This window comes from Gossypium hirsutum, chromosome D05, assembly GCF_007990345.1.
Source record: "Gossypium hirsutum isolate 1008001.06 chromosome D05, Gossypium_hirsutum_v2.1, whole genome shotgun sequence".
NCBI classification, from domain to species: Eukaryota; Viridiplantae; Streptophyta; class Magnoliopsida; order Malvales; family Malvaceae; genus Gossypium; species Gossypium hirsutum.
In genome coordinates this window covers 3,818,284-3,834,190 of record NC_053441.1, presented here as the reverse complement: position 1 = coordinate 3,834,190, position 15,907 = coordinate 3,818,284, and the positions used below count along the sequence as shown (strand labels likewise).

Sequence of the window (15,907 nt, the reverse complement as noted above, 5' to 3'; positions counted from 1 at the left end):
TTGTGGTGCAAACCTTGTGGGAATAAATTTGTTAGAGAGACACTTCCAATACTTTTTTTTTTTAAAGTCATATTAAGTTGTAGATTTTAATTACATTCTGCTCACTTAACAACCGCACAATGTTTTAACATTCCCCAAACATGTAAAGGGATCAACTTGTTCAACAAGGAAAATAATAAAATTGGAAAATGGTGGGGATTGGTAGCTTTATAGAATTCCAGGTTTTCTTTCATAACTTTGTAAAGTTTGCAATATACTTTGTAAAATTAGAATGTCGGTAATGACACTATATCGTAAAAAAAAAGAGAAATAAAAATAAAGAACATAGACTTTTACGTGGAAATCCTTTTGAAAAAAAAACTACGGGCAGAAAAGAAGAAAATTCACTATGTCAAATTCGAATAATTACAATAAGAGTTTCGACTAATCTATTTATATGTTGAAAAAAACCTAATTCTAATCAAAGTGGAATATATTATGCTAATAAATGCTAAATATATTATACTCATAAATACTAAATCTTTTAGAAAGAAGACATATTTTATTTAACTTAACTTGCAAGTGATCTCTTAAAATTTAAATCATACAACTCTAACCTACTTTCTAGCAAAAGTGGTCATAGCAGTTGCAATTTGATAGAAATGTAAACGAAAATGCAAGAGAAACTAAATCAGGTGACCTAACATTTAGAAATTGGATCCAATTCTCCTTTTCAAAACCCATTTACTAGATGGATGTTTTAACCCAATACCACTATTACTTTACTTTTTCCTCATAACTAAAAGATTGATGCTTACTTAATTCATCTCAAAATTTGTAACACATTTGTTTTACTTTTTACTATCATAACCATATTCAAATCATTATATTTTATACAAATTTTAATATATTAATACTTCATATTATATAAATTTTATGATCATCTTATATGTCTCTGTTATTATGAATAGTAATGATATATTTAAAAAAAATGTTTTATCTATATAAAATTCTCGACATACATATAAAATCAAACCCTATAGACAATCAATAGTTAAAGTTGTTACATATATATTGAAAATAAACTATATATATTGGATATTTAGCAAACTGAGTATAACTTAACTATAAAAGTGGATTGAGTCTTAATTTGATCAGTATCGGTATTGTTGTCAGTGTAGGACTACGTGAGTTCAAATGTGTTGAAGCGCATTATTCTCCTATTTAAGGGTTGAGGAGGGGCTATGGGTATAGGTAGTTCTAGACAATGTATATAAAAAAAAAATATGATAGGAACCTATAATGAGATCAGGGGTGTAGCTAGAGAGGCTGGCAGGGAAATAGAAAAAATTTCATTTAGGCCCTTCAAAAATTTTAAAAGTTTAAATTAGTAAAGGTAAAATTACACTTTGACCCCTTAAAAATGATAAAAATTGATTTAATCCTTTAAAAAATATAAAGATGTAAACTATTAAAATGTCAAAATAGTATTTTTACTATTGTAAAAATTACAAATTTAATTTCGATCCCTAAAAATAATTTTTAGTTTCGCTCCAAAATGAGATTAATGTTAAAAAAAGTTGACCAAATAAAAAATTCAAATTTATTTGATAAACATACAAATGGTAATATATGGATTTAGATAAAAACATACGGCAAGGGAACTGTAAAGATAGCTTTAATAAATGGTCATGTTAGCGACAAAACACCAAATCAATTGTTTAAATGTTAATTGCCAGGTTGTTCAAGCCGATTAGTTAAATATTCATTTTCATATTTAATTTAAGTGCTACATTTTTCTCTCTATCTAGAAACTCTTTCGGCTTTTTCTAAGCCATCCACTTCATTATTTTTTAAAACAATATGAGCAAGTTGCTTCCAAGTTTTTCTAAAATTGCATACACCTCTGTAACTTAATGACGATATCATATTTTTATCTTAGTAATAATATTTTACAAAATTAATAATATAAGAAACTTCCTTTTGTAACCATGTGGATATGTTCAACTTAATAATGAATTTTATTTAAGGCAATGCATTCACTTTGTAAATTTTGAGTGGTTTTATAGCATTTTATAATTTTTTTTATATTAATGATATTTTAATAATTTAACCGTTAAATTTATCAATAATTTGTACTTGTCATATATGTAAATTTTTAAGTTGATCTGATATCTTTATCACATCGATCTAAAATAGTGTCTATATTAATATACATTTAACGGGTCGAAAGTTTTTTTACATAAAATAAATTGTTAAAAGTTTTAATTTATACCAAATTTGGCATGCATGATCTACATGAAATGAAACATGAAATATGATGGTTGGATTGTTAAAATATTAATTGTATAAAAAGTCATAGAGTGGTGTAAAATCACATATGTTTTTTTTTTGAACAATCTCATTATAAGTTTTAATAATATCTGATTTTTTTAACACAGTGTCTAAAACTACTTATAGTCCCTTCGAACTCATAAATAGGAAGATAATGCGTTTCAGCATATTTAAACTCATGTCCTCCTGTATTGACAACAATATTCATGCCAATCGAGTTAAGACTCAATTGGCAAAATAACTTAAATTTTACATTGTTATAAGTGAATCCTTCACTTTATTTAGTTATTTGCTTGTTTTGGTAATTATTTTATACCATTAAAATAAAAATATTTTGTAAGTAGATTTAGGATGCTATTATAAATATAAATTATGACACATGACAGCATTTTAAACATGTTTATGGGGTTTTTTATATTCAATCGATACTGTATAAATAACTACCCTTTCTTTGGCTAATTTATTTGTTCAGTTTTTTTATTAATTTTTATTTAACTTTTTTAAATTAAAAATTTATCTAAAATATGAAATATTAGAAATTCTAGAAGGTTAGATAATATGAAAAATTATTTTCCAAAATTTTCAAAGGAACAGTCGGCCAATCATTATCGTAATCTCTTTTTTCTGCCCTTTCTAGATGAAAGCGTGCGAAATGAACTTTAAAAAAGTATTGTTAAATCAAAACGTAGATATATTCAACAGTTTGACCGAAAAACATAGCGAATTGAATAGTCAACTAACTATTCATTATTTTTATGTTTTTCAAACAAGAAATTAATTAGGTGTAAGAAATATATACGAATCTCATTACTTCTCTGTCATGTTTTTGTAGACTATAATTTTGGGTATCTATTCCTTTCGGTTTTTTTTTTATGAGGGGTAAACTATTCTTTCGTTTTTTTAAGGGATTTTAAAATTAAATCATTTTTATTTTTATCGTCTAAAAAAGTATTAGTTTAATCATTGTGTTAAAAAGTTTGATTAAATTCAACACTTAATTAAATTTAATTGAATGCTTTCATTTTTTTTCCTCTTTTAGATGTCGTTTCTCTTAAAAATGCCATAATTTTCCACGTTAAATCATCGTTAGTGAACATTATCTTGTTAATTAACAATGTGGAGGGACGCTTCTTCTTTCTTCCTATTTTTTTATGTTTCCCTTCTCTTTTCTTCTCCTTACCCACAATTCTTGCTTCTCACAATTGTTGTTGTGATTGTTCAATATTTTCTTCAGCATTAGATTGTTGATCCAAAACCACCAAAGCGAAACCCAAGGCCTCCTCTTCAAATGCCACTCTAAAGCTTTAGATTTTTGTGCTCTTATTTCTTAATCTCATTGCCGATGTGGCTTAATTTTGAGATTTTTTTTTACTTTTAAACTCGTCAGGAATAACAACATCTTTAAATGAGAATCAGTGATTATGACTTGGGTCAATTAAAAATGAAAATAAAAAAAACGAAAAAGTATTAAATTAAAAGTCACGAACAAGAATTTCTTGGATCTTCAAAAGGAAGACTTTGTAAATTTCCATATGAGTAATCATATGTATTATGAATCATTCAAATAGGTATTCTTTGCTCAAGAGATTTCTACGCATACCATATACATATCACAATATACCACACTATATCACAAGACTTGTGATAAGAGAACAAAATTCTGCCATGTTAGGATACGCTTGTAAAACTGCAAAGAATAGGATGAATGAGAAACATAAGGAACTTTGAACCACTAACAAAAATGGTAAGATAAAATAAATAGACAGTAAACGGGCTTTTTGGGGTTGGGGATAGAGGGACTTGAACCCTCACAATTTTTAAAGTCGACGGATTTTTCTCTTACTATAAATTTCATTGTTTTCGGTATTGATATTAACATGTAGAAAAGGACTCTATCCTTATTCTCATTCGATTTCTCAATTAGAAGGAAAAGATAAATTTAATGGTTGAGTGACCATTTTGATTAATTTCTTTACTAACGATAATCATATTAACAAAAAAAATTAAATGATAGAAATAACCTAATTTTAAATTTACTAACTATACCTTTATAATTTTAAAGGTTGCATAATTATTTAATTCAAAATGTTATGAGAAAAATAATTCCTTTTGGCGCATGAGAAAAAGAATTATAAAAATATAAAAAGTTAAATAATAAATTCATGTAATAAAAAAGTATGGGTACTTGGAACAACTTTATCCACTGTTTTGCGTTAAAACAATCAACGCTTTTTCGTTTTTGTTTTTTTTTTGTTCATGGAACACCCGTGTTGCACTTGCATCAACGCTGACGTCCTTATTTATTGACCGACTTGAAAATCTTGTGATTGACTGAAGCTTCAGCTTAAGCTGGCCCGAAGCTTTTGGCTTGATTATGTCCTTGTGATTGCCCATAGCCAACTAACGATGCGGCCAAGCGGGCTTCGGCTCAAGTAAAGCAGCACACCTTGGTTGACTATTTGCCCAATATTCTTCACACACACCAAGAAAAACCTTCATTCGGTAAAATTTCCATAGAGCCCCTTTGTATTTTTTTCCCTCTACCAAAAAAATAATTAAAGAAAATTGGTCATTTTTTAAAAAAATTATTCATTTCTACTATTAAAAATGAATTCATGTATGCTAGCATGAGATTTTTAATAATATTAGATATTAAATATTTTTAAAATACAATATGGAATAATAGTTTACTTTCACATAGTAATAATTCAGTTGGATATAAGTAAAAGATTAAGGAGTTATTTGGGCACTAATTAAATTTTAAGAGTTTTTCTTAATGTTTAATGACTTATTTGGGTATTGACTAAAGTTTCAAGAGCTTTTTTATGTAATAAAAATCTAAGGAGTTACTTATATGAAATGAAAACGTGTAGAGTTTATTTAGTATATTATCCAAAGCAGACTCATTTGTCTTAATTTGGGTTATTTATTTATTAATACCAATAGTGTTATTTGATTAATTGGTAAACACTATTGGGTGGCACTATTAAGTTTGATTGTGACTTAAATTTTTATTACTTATTTTATAATAAAATTTTAAAACTTTTATTCATTTTAAAATCAATCAATACAATAACTTAAAAAAATATGATTACAATAAGTCCGACCATGTTTTAAAGTACAACAAAATTTAATTTATAACTAAATCATATAATTAAAAAAATAGATAAATTAATTTTTATGTTAAATCTAATCGTAAATTAGTCATTTTTATAAAAAAAATTTATTCAATTTTATTGTTAAAAACTACAGTAACTGATAAAATAATTATAAAGATAAATTTTTAACATAAAAAATAAATGAAATCTTTAATAAAATAATTTATTTACTGTATATTTTTAATAAAGGAGTAAAATACAGTCAATTTCATAATATAATTTTTTAAGTCAACCCAAATTAAAAAGAATCTATGTCAAACCAATGAAATGCAAGTAAAAAACACACAGAAACCAACAAAAAAGGCTAACTTAAAAGTTTTATTTTTGGTTGTAAATTGGCTTACTTATAATCATAGAAACCAATGAATATCCCAAATCCTCCTCCTGCCAACGTCGAAGTCTGTTTCGTTCTCATACAAAACTTAGAAACAGGCTGTGTTGAAACATGTCTGAACTAAGCTTATCCTTTCTCTTCCTTCTTTTCATCTCTACAGCCTTCAAAGTAACCTCACAAGACATAAATGCCGAACGAGATGTTCTTCTCAACTTTAAACAGCAACTGGGCAATCCACCATTCCTTCAATCCTGGAACTCATCTTCCTCACCGTGCGATTGGCCGGAGATCAACTGCACCGCCAATTCTGTCACCGAAGTTCATCTCCGTGACAAGAACATTACCACACCGATTCCTTCAACAATATGCGACCTTAGAAACCTCACTTTCCTTGACCTTGCTTTCAATTACATCCCTGGAGAGTTCCCAGCTCTTTACAATTGTTCAAAGCTCCAGACCTTAGACCTCTCTCAAAACTATTTTGTTGGTCCAATTCCTGACGAGATTGACCGGTTGTCAGCTCTGGTTTACTTGGATGTTGGTGCTAATAATTTCTCTGGTAATATTCCACCAAGTATTGGAAGACTACCAGAGTTGCAAACCTTGTACATGTACCAAACCCAGTTCAACGGGACATTTCCTAAGGAAATTGGAAACTTATCCAATCTCGAGGTTTTGGGTTTGGCTTATAATGACTTTACCCCCATGAAGATACCTCAGGAATTTGGTCAGTTAACGAAGTTGTCCTTTTTGTGGATGACATTCACCAATCTGATAGGCGAAATCCCTGAATCTTTCAACAACCTTACCAATCTGCAGCACTTGGACTTAGCTAGAAACAACTTGGAAGGTCCAATTCCTAGTAGGCTGTTTTCTTTGAAGAATCTAACGCATGTTTATCTCTTCAAGAATAATCTGTCCGGTGAGATACCAAAACCCGTTGAAGCGTTGAATTTAAAAGAAATTGATCTTTCGATGAATACTTTGACTGGCTCCATTCCAGAGGATTTTGGGAAGTTACAATATCTGGACTTTTTAAGCCTGTTCTCGAACAGGTTAACGGGAGAGTTGCCAACAAGCATTGGTCTTCTTCCTGCACTGAGAGATTTCCGTGTTTTTGACAACAATTTGACTGGTATTTTCCCACCGGAGTTCGGCCTTCATTCGAAGCTCGAAGGGTTCGAGGTGTCAGAGAATCAGTTCAGTGGTCAACTGCCTGAAAATTTATGTGCTGGAGGTGTTCTGCAAGGAGTGGTTGCTCATACAAATCAGCTCAGCGGGCAAGTACCTAAGTCGCTTGGAAATTGCCCCACTCTACGCACATTTCAGCTTCAAAACAACAATTTCTCAGGCGAGATCCCTCAAGGAATATGGACAACCTTCAATTTATCGTCCTTGATGTTAAGCAACAATTCTTTTTCGGGCAAACTACCAAGTCAACTTGCATGGAATCTGTCGAGGGTGGAAATTAGTGACAACAAGTTCTCCGGTGAAATTCCGGTCACCGTTGCAACATGGACAAATTTGGTCGTTTTTCAGGTTAGCAACAATTTGTTTTCAGGCAAAATCCCAAAGGAGATAACGTATCTTTCTGACCTTACAACTCTGCTTCTCGACGGTAATGATTTTTCTGGTGAATTACCATCTGAAATAATTTCATGGAGATCGTTGACTACATTAGATGTCTCTAACAACAAGCTTTCTGGTGAAATCCCTGCTGCGATTGGTTCATTACCTAATCTGCTTAACTTGGATTTATCAGAAAACCAATTCTCTGGTGGAATTCCTCCTGGCATTGGCAACATGAGGCTAACTTCACTCAACTTGTCATCTAATCAACTTGTCGGCAGGATCCCGAGTCAGTTAGATAACCTTGCATATAATAACAGTTTTCTGAACAATGCTGGTCTATGCGCAGATAATTCGATCATAAAACTTCCGGATTGCAGTTCCAAACACCGTCATAGCAAGAGGTTGTCCTCTGGATATCTTGCCATCATTCTAACAATTTCCATCTTTGTTTCCATAGCTATCCTTGTGTTGAGCTTCTTCATAGTTCGAGACTACAGGAGGAAAAAGCGCAGACAGGATCTAGCAACATGGAAGTTGACTTCGTTCCAGATATTGGATTTCAGCGAAGGAAACATATTGACCAATTTGACAGATAACAATCTCATCGGAAGTGGTGGATCGGGGAAGGTTTATCGAATTGTTGTTAACCGTAATAATGAATTTGTTGCTGTGAAGAAAATCTGGAATAGTAAGAAACTAGATTACAAGCTTGAGAAAGAGTTTTTAGCTGAAGTTGAAATACTGGGCAGCATTCGCCATTCCAACATAGTGAAGTTGTTGTGTTGCATTTCCAGTGAAGATTCAAAGCTTCTGGTATACGAGTACATGGAAAATCAGAGCCTTGATAAATGGCTTCATGGGAATAAGAGATCACCAATGTCAAGGATGGGTTCAGTTTTGGATTGGCCAACAAGGTTGCAAATTGCTGTTGGAGCTGCTCAGGGGCTATGCTACATGCACCATGAGTGTCCAACACCAATCATTCATCGTGATGTGAAGTCGAGCAATATCTTATTAGACTCCGAATTCAAGGCAAAAATTGCAGATTTTGGACTTGCTAAGATGCTAACTAGGCATGCAAGTTCTCACACAATGTCTGTAGTTGCAGGATCTTTCGGTTACCTCGCCCCAGGTAAATATCCTCTAACTTGATCGATATATCCTCCTTGAATCAGAAAAAGTGGAATCCTGTTTTAACACAAAATGCCATTTGAATAACAGAGCACGCATATACAACAAAAGTGAATGCAAAGATAGATGTTTACAGCTTTGGCGTGGTACTCCTGGAATTGGTGACAGGAAGAGAAGCCAATAGCACGGATCAGAATATGAGCTTAGTACAATGGGCGTGGCAGCACTTCTCAGAAGATAAGCCAGTAGTTGAAATACTTGATCCAGAGATAGGAGAATCACCTTACTTGGAAGAAATTAAAATGGTATACAAGGTAGGAATTGTGTGTACGCGTGAATCTCCTTCTACCAGGCCTTCCATGAAAGAAGTTTTGCATGTCCTTCGTAGCTGTTGTCCGGAGGATGGTAAAGGAGCCAAAAAAAAGGTTAGCGACATTGATGTAGCTCCACTTCTTGGCACTGCCACTTACCTTTCCAGTTACAAGAACAGTAAGAAGGTATCCAACGAAGATGACAGCATGATTTACAATGTCTGATTGACAATACAAAAAGGAACATGGACGCCCATGTCAAAAGGAATCCCATGAGTGGGGGGCTTTGATTGTTTATTTCTACATTAACATGGGATCAGTGTATGTATGCAGAATGTATCATTAGCTTAGGTTAGTTGTAGTCTAGCTGAACATGATTTTGGCTATCATAAATTTTCCTTCTTTTCAATCAATCTTCCGTTCCGGTTTTGAATGTCTAAGGATCCAACTCAAAATACTAGTAATAAACCATTTAAAAACATGACTGAATTTTTAAAGGTTTAGACAGATCAAATGATCCTGCCAACATTTTATTTCACAACTGAGAAGTGAAACTACACTTCGGAATTCTTACCATCAGAACAGGTAATAAAGTATACAATGGGAAGGAGAGACTAAAGTTAATTAGAGAACATTGATGAAACTGTATTACAAGTATACTGGACTACATAAGTCTACCAAAAATTTATCTAAATGATACAAGCAACACTCCTATTCAATTTACAATTTCTTGATGGAATATGAATGATTTGTTCAATAAATAGAGGCTAGCGTGCCACAGCGCTCAAGTGATGCAAAAATGAGATTTAGTCGAGTCTTCAAAACACACCAGCATTCATAAAGTTACTTTGCTCCTCCAAACTAAAACCACACAGCACGTTACGCCTAAACAGAACAGGCAAAGAATGGATCCGCATGGCCAAATATGCTGCCACTACAGTGTACCTGTAAATCCATAATGTAAGCCAGCAAATAGAGTAACACTTACAAGACGCTGGCCTTAATCCTTTGGAAACAAAGATTCTCCCAATGCACCATCCACAGTACATAGTGCCATTGACTTCAAACTCAACCTGCTACAAATTAACAAAAAACCAAAAAGAAGAAATCAGCATAAAGACGTGACAAATTGCATAAACAAAGAAAGAGTTCCAAAAATGCATGCCTCATTACTGGCTTCTACAAAGTTTCTAACCTAGCTCCATCTTGAGAATTTGTAGCCTTCATAACTGCAAAATCTGCGTGTACAACAAAATGGAAGTACAAATGGGCAGTTACGTCCACAAGAACAGTCAAAAAAGAGAGAGGGTAAAGTAGCTGAGTCTTAGACACAAAACAGAGTCAGGGTCTTAAGCACAATTACTGGAAACAGAGCACGTATGATGGTGGTGCAGGACCTGCCACCACATATGCACCAGTTAGGAGATTGACTGGGCAAAGAATTAACATGATAAAAAGCTTAGGAAGAGACAACTAGACAAAATTTCAATGAATAAATGAAGTAGCTGAAAGAATTCCTAGAGAAAAATAATTAGAAATAAGATCCTTGAAGTCATCTGATATTTTGTTCCTGCACCATTAAACATCAAGTTAATATCATTTAGGTGCTCAAAACCTCATTACTCAAGAATAAAGTACAAAAACCAGGATTGAGAGTCACAATGTCTCAACTACAAAGACACGGAACAAAAAAAGGCATCCTAAGTAGAAAACAAAACTGTAAGAAAACCAGCTACTATGAGGTAGATGATAAATTAAGTAATTTATGTCCAGAAGTTAAATTCAAAACCTTTAGTCCTTCAGACAAGCTGTTTAGGAAAACAACACCAGCATTCAGATGTCCATTTTCCATAAGTGAATCCAAATCTGTACCGCATTATAGCAGCCTGCATTGATCCCTGACTCGCTATCTCCAGAATGTTCCGTGTTCTCACGGCCTTATGCTACAATCTTTTTAACTCAAACACATCAAACAAAGAAACTCACCCCGTAATTGAGGTTCTGCACATCGGAACTAGACCCACATACGCTTTCAGCAGTTTCAACTACTGCTGTTTGATCACATGGTTTGACCACCTCTTGATCAACCCCAACATCACCACTTTTCCAGTTTAAAATTCTCATAGAAGATCCAATCTCTTCATTGTCCATGTAAGCTGATGCAAAATCCCCCGTTTTCCCATTCAAGCCAGGCCTGTATATTTCCCTTGTTTCAGAATCAGGAACTTCAGATGAAGAAAGCTACTCCTGTCTAACAGGTTCACCCATCTGTTTAGCTGACTTTACACAGCTGGGTTCACTCACTGTTCCTGTGACCCTACATTTCTAACTATTGACAAATTATCTACATGTAAAGAAGTCAGCCCACATATGGTGTGGGACCCCTGACCATCAGTTCTAGCCTGTTGAATGGTAATCTCCTCGTATCTTTTATCTCGGTCTAACAGCCTATCAACAGAATTGCCATCAACATCCCCAGTTCTTAGGTGCTCTAGTTTAGCTTCTTGACCAATGCTAATATGAGATGTTCCTCCAAAGTTGCTTGTATTACAGTCTCTAGGTTTGCTCAGTTTTTCATCTACTGCCTCATCATCATGTTTTCTCTTAATTCGTCTTTCTGCAGAACCAGATTGTGACCTTGTGACATCTTCACAAGCTTTTTCAGTATGCTGGCTCGGATGCCTCAATGTTCGAGGCCGTCTATATCCATCAGGGAAAACAAAGGCAGGGAGCTGCCTTCTACGAACATGAGAAACATAAATATCCATTCCTGGTTTCCAATACATGTACATGCTTATCTCTTGTCTGAACTCATCGACTGTTCCACGTATGTCAAATTGTTGACCTTCTTGACCATTCACTCCCTCTTTCCTTTGCAAGCCCATGAAGAAAGAACAATGTGGGAACAGCTTGGATTTATCTACATACTCATTTGGGTAAGGATGACACTGCAACATTCCATTTGTGTCCCGCTCTATCTGTAGAGCGATGTAGAAACCATGGGAAAGAAAAAAATCTTAATGCACTGAACTGTCATCTTACAAGTCATCATAATGATAAGCAAAAGAGGTTTAAAGCTCAATAGAGTACTCCTCCAGTGGTTTACCTTTAAGGTAAGCAGTCTAAGCCGCGACTCCGTCCAGCCTTTCCAAGCCAGCAAGTCATCAGCATCTGCTGAAACAATGTCAACTTGTAGATAGTTTTTGTATGCCTCAAAGAAAAGATATCGTTCAAACAAAGTATTCCATTGAGCTTTGTTTAGCTCAATCTCCTATATACAAACAATTAAAAAGATGAGTAATCAATAGTTCAAAATTCAGAATAGGCAGCTAGACCTAAATAGAATAACCTTGTATTATCTCACCTCACATATTCCATTACCACATTGGAACTGTTCCATTATAACACGAAGGGTGCTTACAGAGACATTGTAACTAGAATTCATGCAAGGGTATGCAGGAGTTATTATTGGCATATGATGAAACCGGTCCCGAGGATTCTTCCGAGGATCCCAGACAGGAAAGCCAAGTTCATCCTCTTCTATCGAACATAACATAACTGGGTTGGGCCACCTCCACTGAGTATATACTCTAAAAAATCGAGAAAGCAGCATACTAGGTATTGCATTGGGATAAAGCTGGCAAATGCGTGCGACAAGAAGAGCCCAATTTACACCTCCTAGAAATCCAGTAACCTATAAACAATTAAAAACAAAAAAAAAAATTAAGAACATAATATGAAAGTGAAGAAACTAATGAAAAACAAACAGGTTATACCAATCTTACATTGGAATAAACACCACGCCTTTTGGCCCAAAACTTCAAACATCTAAGTGCTGTGCGGAAGTGCTATAATTATGCAACAGATTAGGAAACTGTAAAATGAGAAAAATATAAAACGTGTGCAGATAGGTGTACAACATATTCACCTCAATATTTGGAACAAGTTTAAGGATTTGATCAGCAACCCTGCACCCATTAAGACTTCGAACACTTTGCTCATCAACATTATGAAGCACAGACACACATGAGATGTCAAGGTCCTGTTCATTAATTGAAAAATATTATAAATACCAAACTAGAGAACAACTAAACATGCAATGGATTTTCTAGACATAATGCTACAAACTTTAACTTTTATCAATTATATATGCATATATATATCATAGGGGTTACACTGCAAATTTTACATTTTCATCATATTATCAAAATTCTATATTGGTCAGTCCCTTCAGCAAAGGTAACATTATTCTCAACCAGAAATTCAGTTAAAATATTCCAAGGCCTTAAAACTCCAGGTCAAATTCATTTTGATCCCAATCTAACAAATTCATCTAAATGAGCCCCCCTTTTTTTCTCCTTTTCTTGGATAAAAAGCAACATCAAGGAAAAGAAAAACTAAGGAACTGCTACAAAAACTCATATATTAGGATGTATCTATTGAGCTACAAAAACTCAAAGGCAGACAATCTTGACCATACTTAAGAAGGATAATATGATAGTTAATAGTGGCTAATAGATATATAAAAAAATTAGAAAGAAAATGCAATAAGGTATAGCTGACAACAAATCAAGAAAAGAAAACGTGAGAGGCAGAAAGATATCTTTATCAAAGAATTTGCAACAACATGCAACATGTAAAGCAAATCCTTCTTGGCTTTTACTTGAATATAAGTGATCCAGTAGAGTCGAGATGAGTATAACTCCAAAGAATCATCAAAGGGACAACAAACTTACATCTGGAACAACCAAAAGAGATATACTAGCATAAAGAAGATCAATCGAAATCCCTTGGAACTTAAATTTCATTACTGGGACATGAGCATCTGGAACCGGCTGGAGTTCAGTTACTTCTTCCATTTCAGCCAGAATATCATGCAAAATGATGAAGAAGTCTTCCTGGTCAAATTAAATATTAGTAAAACTCAAAATAAATTCCCACCAACTTAAGTTCAAGGTAAACAAAGGAATTAGCCAGACTAAGAACACCTCTCGATTCACGTAAGAAGGCCCAACACACAAAGTGTCAATATCAGCCCCAGGTCCATGTACCTGTCAAAAATAGTTACTTTTTGCTTGTCAATACTAATTCAAATATTTTATTTACTTGTGAGACAGACAAGAAAAACACAACAAACTAAAAACAGAATTAACATAATGGCAATTGGAAGAGACAAAGAAAAAGAACATGCCAACCAAGAGAACTTAATAAAGCAAAGCATCATTGTTAGAATTTCATCAATAACCTAATACCAGATGACATTGCATAAAGGCACCTTCTTTCTACAGTAAATCTAGGACTTTTCTTCTAAAAAATTCGAACTTATAAATCCTGACAAAACAAGCTAAACAAGCATACAAGATTTACATAGCATTTTTCTATGATTGCAAAGAAATTTCAGAAAGAGTGAAACAGAAGTTAACGAAATAGCGAGAATTAGGAATTCATACTTACCCCTAAACGGTAAGATCCAAAAGTAAAAATGACAGCCTTTGCTTCCTCCACCATCTGATCAGTATAGCCCCTTTGACGAGTTAATTGCTTTACCCATATTTTTACAATCTATAAAGAAAACAATTAACATTTTCAGATCCATACCAAGAAATTAAGTCTGATAAATAATCTTTTACCGACAGAGGAGCATGCTAATCCATCTGTGCTGCATTTATATTTCATAACTGGTTTAAAAGAAATTCAAGATTTATATCACCATGAAACCACCATAACATGCAAGCCAACTAGGCGCTTAGTCAACTCCTAAGTCAAACATGAACAAATAATCCCAAAACAGAAAGTACAAACAACTATTCTAGTCAATTCATAAGTCGAGCAGGAACCGATAGTCCCCAAAAAACAGCAATGTATCAACAACTAGTGGATTTTTTCTTCATTTAAGCAAAGCAAACATCAATTATTTGCTAATTACCTCAGTGATGCGGCCAAGAACCTCCTCTCTTTTCGCGGCTTCTTCTTTGCTCTCGTAAAGCCCTGACTCTATCAAAAACTACAGAAATAAAGAAAAACCCGTAAATTGAATTATCATTAAAAATAACCATCCTAAAAAACAAACAGATATTACCTTTTCTAATTCCGTATTCCGCTGAACATCAGCCTCACTTGGCCCCGAGAGGGAAATCGGTTTCGTGATTCCGTACTTCGGAGGTGGTGATAGCGGCAAAGATCCGTTCGGGTTCCGAGAATCCATCGGTTATAGTACTAAACGAACTCAATACACCACCCGGAAAACACGCAAGTTTGGATTTAACAAACAAATCGATACAATTTCAAGCAACAATAATGGGGATCAAACCAATTCAGCAAATCATAAAGGAATTTAGATTAGAACATGAACCGCAAGAAAAAAAACAGAAGAAATTGAAAAATGAAAAGTTCCGATTTTTTTTTCTCTTTTTTTGCGGATGCAATTCTGAGTAAAAAAAGAAACTAACGGAGAGCGGATCAGAACCCAAATTCGTTGAAACTGTTTGGGAGATTCAACGAAGAAGCTCAAACACGAAATTTCAAACAGATCTAAACTCCACTTCGTAGAACAGTGCACAATGACGCGAGAGAGAAATGGAGAAGGGTGGAACTTGAAAGAGTGGAGGGCTTTTGCCGTTTCGGTCGGTTAAGGGACTGTTTGGTAGGGTTTAATTTTTTTTTCTGGTTTAATTTTTTTTTTAGTATAATTATGCTTTCACTATAGCAATAAATATGGAGGAGTTGATAAACAATTCATGAATTATTCCATTAAAATAAATAAAGTTTGTGTATTTTATTTACAAATTTATTTGTTGTTTGGTTATTATATAATTAATTAATAATAATTAATATTTATAATATAATTATTTATATTTATATTTATATTTAATTATTTTATATCTAAAATATGTTTATTTGTTAATTTATTTATTTATTTTTGTTTATTTTTCCTGATCATATTTAATTATATTTAAGAACATACTTGTAAATATATTAAATTAATGTCTGCGAATTTGCTTATTTAATAGAAATGAAATGTAAAATTCTAAACAAATAAGCATGAACAAAAGTTCATCCATTCAAGCTAAATTCATTTTTAACCTTAA

At 33.3% G+C, this 15,907-nt stretch overlaps 2 protein-coding genes across 11 annotated transcripts; one reads left to right on the top strand and one right to left on the bottom strand.

Moving 5' to 3' along the window:
- The first annotated feature begins 5,776 nt into the window (after nt 1-5,776).
- Nucleotides 5,777-9,228, top strand: LOC107906975 (receptor-like protein kinase HSL1). Its single transcript, XM_016834139.2, has 2 exons — nt 5,777-8,509; nt 8,599-9,228. The coding sequence occupies exons 1-2, from the start codon at nt 5,917-5,919 to the stop codon at nt 9,042-9,044; spliced, it is 3,039 nt and encodes a 1,012-aa protein (XP_016689628.2). The 5' UTR covers nt 5,777-5,916; the 3' UTR covers nt 9,045-9,228.
- A 206-nt stretch (nt 9,229-9,434) lies between these two features.
- On the bottom strand, nt 9,435-15,496 carry LOC107906976 (nuclear poly(A) polymerase 4). Of its 10 annotated transcripts, XM_041093170.1 has the most exons (13): nt 14,899-15,496; nt 14,746-14,823; nt 14,274-14,381; nt 13,808-13,870; nt 13,556-13,717; nt 12,748-12,861; nt 12,605-12,667; nt 12,184-12,513; nt 11,926-12,090; nt 10,609-11,797; nt 10,183-10,216; nt 9,985-10,057; nt 9,435-9,892 (listed from the first exon to the last, which is right to left on the bottom strand). In XM_041093170.1, the coding sequence occupies exons 1-10, from the start codon at nt 15,022-15,024 to the stop codon at nt 11,120-11,122; spliced, it is 1,887 nt and encodes a 628-aa protein (XP_040949104.1). In that variant the 5' UTR covers nt 15,025-15,496; the 3' UTR covers nt 9,435-9,892; nt 9,985-10,057; nt 10,183-10,216; nt 10,609-11,119. The 10 variants fall into 10 exon arrangements, with proteins under 10 accessions (XP_040949104.1, XP_040949102.1, XP_016689630.1 ...); XM_041093168.1 differs by having other exon boundaries at nt 10,183-11,797; XM_016834141.2 differs by having other exon boundaries at nt 9,435-9,895; nt 10,015-10,057; nt 10,183-11,797.
- Nucleotides 15,497-15,907: the final 411 nt, after the last annotated feature.

Coding starts and splice junctions, on each gene's coding strand:
- LOC107906976 (XM_041093167.1), bottom strand. CDS start 15,024: ATGGATTCTCGGAACCCGAACGGATCTTTGCCGCTATCACCACCTCCG. Junction 12,514..12,604: donor GGCGTGGTGTTTATTCCAAT/GTAAGATTGGTA, acceptor AATTGTTTATAG/GTTACTGGATTTCTAGGAGG. Junction 11,798..11,925: donor TTAGACTGCTTACCTTAAAG/GTAAACCACTGG, acceptor ATCGCTCTACAG/ATAGAGCGGGACACAAATGG.
- LOC107906975 (XM_016834139.2), top strand. CDS start 5,917: ATGTCTGAACTAAGCTTATCCTTTCTCTTCCTTCTTTTCATCTCTACA. Junction 8,510..8,598: donor TTTCGGTTACCTCGCCCCAG/GTAAATATCCTC, acceptor TTTGAATAACAG/AGCACGCATATACAACAAAA.